This window comes from Octodon degus, unplaced genomic scaffold (assembly GCF_000260255.1).
Source record: "Octodon degus isolate 3935 unplaced genomic scaffold, OctDeg1.0 scaffold00358, whole genome shotgun sequence".
Lineage (NCBI taxonomy): Eukaryota > Metazoa > Chordata > Mammalia > Rodentia > Octodontidae > Octodon > Octodon degus.
In genome coordinates this window covers 699,864-704,514 of record NW_004524934.1, presented here as the reverse complement: position 1 = coordinate 704,514, position 4,651 = coordinate 699,864, and the positions used below count along the sequence as shown (strand labels likewise).

The following is a 4,651-nucleotide window of genomic DNA, read 5'->3' as shown; positions in this document are numbered from 1 at the left end:
ACTAAATAACATGTTGAAAATTCAACAAACATTTTTGTAATAATTTTGTTGAGAAACAAATAATAATAAGAGTTTCAAAACCAATTAGTATGACACGTTCAATAATTAAATCATTGCATATTACTGTCTTAGTGGTTATTCATTGTATAAGATGCAGACATGATATCCTGTCCACAAACAATATTAGAACAAACCTCTCTATTCACTGAATTAAGAGAAAGTAGTTGTATATCTATCCTAACTGATTTAAATATACAACTACAAGATGGTTGTTCCTTCAACAATTATTATACTGCATATTGCTATCTTCAAATTGATTGTTCATCTAGGGGGCTTTCTGTGTTGAGATCATTGTATGTTTACTTTTTCTTTCATCTCTTTTTTCAGAATAAAGTAGGATCTTCCACATGATCCTAAATTTTTCCTGCAGTTATTAGAGGAAGAAGAAACTAAATCAATTTGAATATGAACTACTAGTAAGGACACTTGGACCTGGAAGTCCTGATATCACTGGGGCATTTAATTAGGTAACAAATGAACTATATATAATTTAATAAAACAATCAGATGTATTATTTTATACATCATGATATAGTCATTCTCTGTTTTTTGGTGTTTATGTTTTAATACGTGGTCATGTTTACATCAAATGAAATAATCTCTCATGCTGTTTTGGATAAGAACTAAACAAATGATATTAACGTTTAAATTATAAAGTATGATTCTTACAATCTAGTATTCACTTTTACTGTTATAGTAATATAATATGTTGTGTATTAGAAATAGTAAAAAATATTTTAAATGCTATCATTACAAAGAAATACTATTTGAGAATTATTAACCTGATTTGATCATTCCACAATAATATGCATACTGAAGTCACATGGTACTCATAAATATGTGCAATTATTTATCAATTAAAAATAAAACCTTTTAAAAGAAAAAAACAGCGTTACTAGCTATTTACTGTTTGAGTTCTTTTTTTAAGTTTCTGAAAATCTTTATGTACACATTGCTTCAGAAAACAAGGTTATTGTTGAAATCATAAAAAATGGCCCTTTATTGGGCAATTATTTTCATTGAAAGGGGTAAAATATTAAAGATTGACTTAGTGAAGACTCAGTTAAGGCTGCCCTAAGGTTATGAAACCAAATAAATAGCAAAGACAGAACATTTGCCTAGAGTCCCAAGTTCAAATGTACTGGAGAAGACATTTAACATTCTAGCAATTTAAATTGAAATTCCTTATGGCTAAAGAATTTTTTCTCCTTTAATGTTGTAGTACTTTTTTATGTATTAGGTACAGAATTTCACTATCTCACTATGCAGCCTGAACTTGTAGTGACACTCTTGTTTTTAGGCTCCCCATAGGCTGGGAAAACAGGTGTGTGCCACCATGCACATTCTCTATGGCCAGATCAGCACGCTTGTGGCTGGACCAGGACAGCAGGTGATGCTGAGAATAGAACCCAGGTCTCTGTTGACTGCTTAAGCAGGTGCTTAGTCCACTGAGCTATCTCCCTGATCTCCTAATGTTGTAATACTTGAGAAGCAATCAGAAAAAAAAAATTATAAAAGAACATTTTTCTGAACTTCTAAATAATTAGGAAACTATTATCTATTTTAGTATGCAAATTTAATCATCATTAACATTTTTAAAATCTTGTTTTGTAGTCTGTATAGTTATATGCATTTAATCTCCCAGCCTGTGTCAGTTATATGCACTTACAAAGTTATTGCAACTTGTTCAGACTGCATTTGATAGGAGGAAAAAAAATGAACAATGTAAATAGATTTCATGTCAAAGTCTGAGATTTGCTGAATGAAAAAAATCAAAATGATACAAAATATATCTCTTCCTTTTAAATCTATGTTTAACACTGACATCGTTCTAAACAGAACCAAAAATGGAGTGATTTACAACTTTTGAGACACTGGCTGTGGTTACTTGCAGGGTCCATTTTGAATTTTATATTGTCACGTAAACATTATTTATGTTTTTTCCTAGACATTCTTTAAGAAAACTGGACATACTGGGAAGTTACTTTCCAATGCCTCCTCGGTATGATTCTGCATAGTTAGTCAGAATGGAGCTTTACAAATCTATGTTTGAAAAGTAGTGAAGCCTACCAATCTCCAGATGTCTTTGTAGTCAGGTTGGTGAGCTAATATGACATGCATAAAAAGCAACTTTTTTTCTTTCTTTCTTTCTTTCTTTCTTTCTTTCTTTCTTTCTTTCTTTCTTTCTTTCTTTCTTTGTTTCTTTCTTTCTTTCTTTCTTTCTTTCTTCTTTCTTTCTTCTTTTCTTTCTTTCTTTCTTTTTCTTTTCTTTCTCTCTCTCTCCTTTCTTTCTCCTTCCTTCTGTCTTTCTTTCTCTCTCTCTCTCTTTCTTTCTTTCTTTCTTTCTTTCTTTCTTTCTTTCTTTCTTTCTTTCTTTCTTTCTTTCATCTTTCTCCCATTAAAAAAAAAAAAGGAACAGAATCCAGGACCTTGCAATTCCATGCTCCTGAGCTATATCCCAGCTTTATAATAAGCTTTTCCCTAAATGTCTAGAAGCCTCCTCATTTCTATAAAAAATGGTGATCAATATTCTCTTAGAAATGATGGAAATTACCTGCTATTTTCTAATAAAATGTGTATTAATTTCTATAAAGATTGTCAGTATTCTCCTAGAAATTATGGAAATTACCTTCTATTTCCTAATAAAATGTGTATAAACAGCTCCTCTTTAGGGCTGCAATATGAAAAGTGTCCTAGTTTCCTCAGTTCTGTCAGCAATGTTCAAAATTTGGCTCTCTTAAGGCTTCAAACCCAGACTGAGTCTTGGGGCCTGCTGCATTAAAAAGCAAATAGATGAAATGAATTGAGATTCAGCTGATGGGGGCCCCTAAAGAAAGGACAGTGACGTGGAATGATTCTTCTTTTCCTCTAAGGATAATTTCTGAGGTATTCTGCCTGGAAAATGGGAATTAAGGATTAGAATGCACAGAACATAAGGGGACATACATTCTCAAGTAATTCACCTTTGGAAGATAGTTGATTTCAAGATAACATAGTAGAGTACTGCATGGCTTTAAGGGGCTGGAATTTTAATGAACTCACTTCTTACACAGGTGAAAGTGAATGATTCAGTCTGCGGGGTGATTCTCCAAGGAAAAAAAATATAAATTATTATAATAAAGGGGGTAAGCCTGGCTATGAAAAAGAAGACCAGAAATTCAACTAAATACAATAGTAGTAGAAACAAACTATGGGTACATGGTATTGCATGGATGCATGGAAGAAATGTGTTCAGCAAAAGAAACTGGACACAAAGTTCCAAATTTGAAGCTTCTTCTGCATGAAATTTCTGAGTAGACAAGACGAACAAATTGTGGCCAAAAGAACTTCAGTGGATGCTTGGATTCAATGGTAGATAGATGAAAGGTGGCAGCAGGGGAATGACTATATAGAAGCAAAATGAAAATATTGTTATAATATTCACTGGGGATATATTTATACAAGTGTACACATTTGTCTATGCTTTGATTAAAATAGCCAATTATTATTGGAAATTGACATGAGTATAATTAGGTAAATGTAATATTCAAGTTATTTTAAGTATATAAAATTTCCTCAAGCACAGATTTAAACCAGTTATCGAATTTTAAATGAATTAATATTACTTCTATGATTCAGAGTAAATAGAGTACTATCTTAATTAAATCCAGGCACAGTTCAATTATTTAATGCCCAAAGTAACAGCTGTTTATACTAGGAAATAAAATTTTAATAACTAATATAATTTACATGGAAAGCGTTTCTGTAGATAATTTTGGATACATTATTTTTGTTATCACAGCACCCTTGAATCGGTATGTTCATTAAAAGTTCATCATAACAGGCTGGGTAGATGGCTCAGTGCAATAACCACCTCCCTGGCAAGCTCAAGGGCCTGAGTTCAATCTCCGGTTCCTAAAACAAAAAAAGAAGTTCATCAAAAATGATGGCTCTTGGACGGTACTTGATCTTGCAAATTACCCTCATATTTTACTCTTTTTCTCTCAAAATGCCAATTGCATTCTGAAATGAATATTATGTTCTGTGTTTTTCTTTGGTAATTTTCACACTGTAAAAGTACTTAAGAATAGATTCCATGCTAAGTCATTAATATATAGAATGAAGTAGTAAAGTAACTATATCTAGCTAGGTTCATTTTATAAAAGAATCTGGTGCTATACATTATGAGAAATGACATTTCCAGGTAAACATAGAATTAAGCATTATACATGGAAAAAAGTAACTCTCTTCTAGATATTAGGAAAATCTAAGAATGAGAATGAATCTAATGAGACATAATGACTCATTGGAAATGGTATAAACAAAAATCAAGGTAATTGATGACTGCATCCAAGGCTATCATTCATAATGCAGCTGTGTATTATTATTTATGTCTAAATTTTATCTCACTCTCTTGGAAAAAATAAAACCTTTGAAGCATATGCTTGAGAGCCTCCTTTACCTGCTGGTTCCTTAGGGTGTAAATGAACGGGTTGAGCAAAGGGGCCACAGAAGTATTGAGCACAGCTACTCCTTTATTTAAAGCCACCCTTTCCTTTGCTGATGGCTTCAAATACATAAAGATACAGCTGCCATAAGTGATAGAGACAACA

The 4,651-nt window shown here is 32.1% G+C and overlaps 1 protein-coding gene across 1 annotated transcript in view; it reads right to left on the bottom strand.

Annotated features, from left to right (window-relative positions):
- Positions 1 to 4,422: 4,422 nt before the first annotated feature.
- Positions 4,423 to 4,651, bottom strand: part of LOC101562315 (olfactory receptor 6C6-like) — a 4,617-nt gene continuing 4,388 nt past the window's right edge. Inside the window, exon 3 of the mRNA XM_012513200.1 lies at positions 4,423 to 4,651. Within this exon, the coding sequence (XP_012368654.1) occupies positions 4,423 to 4,651 (229 nt within the window).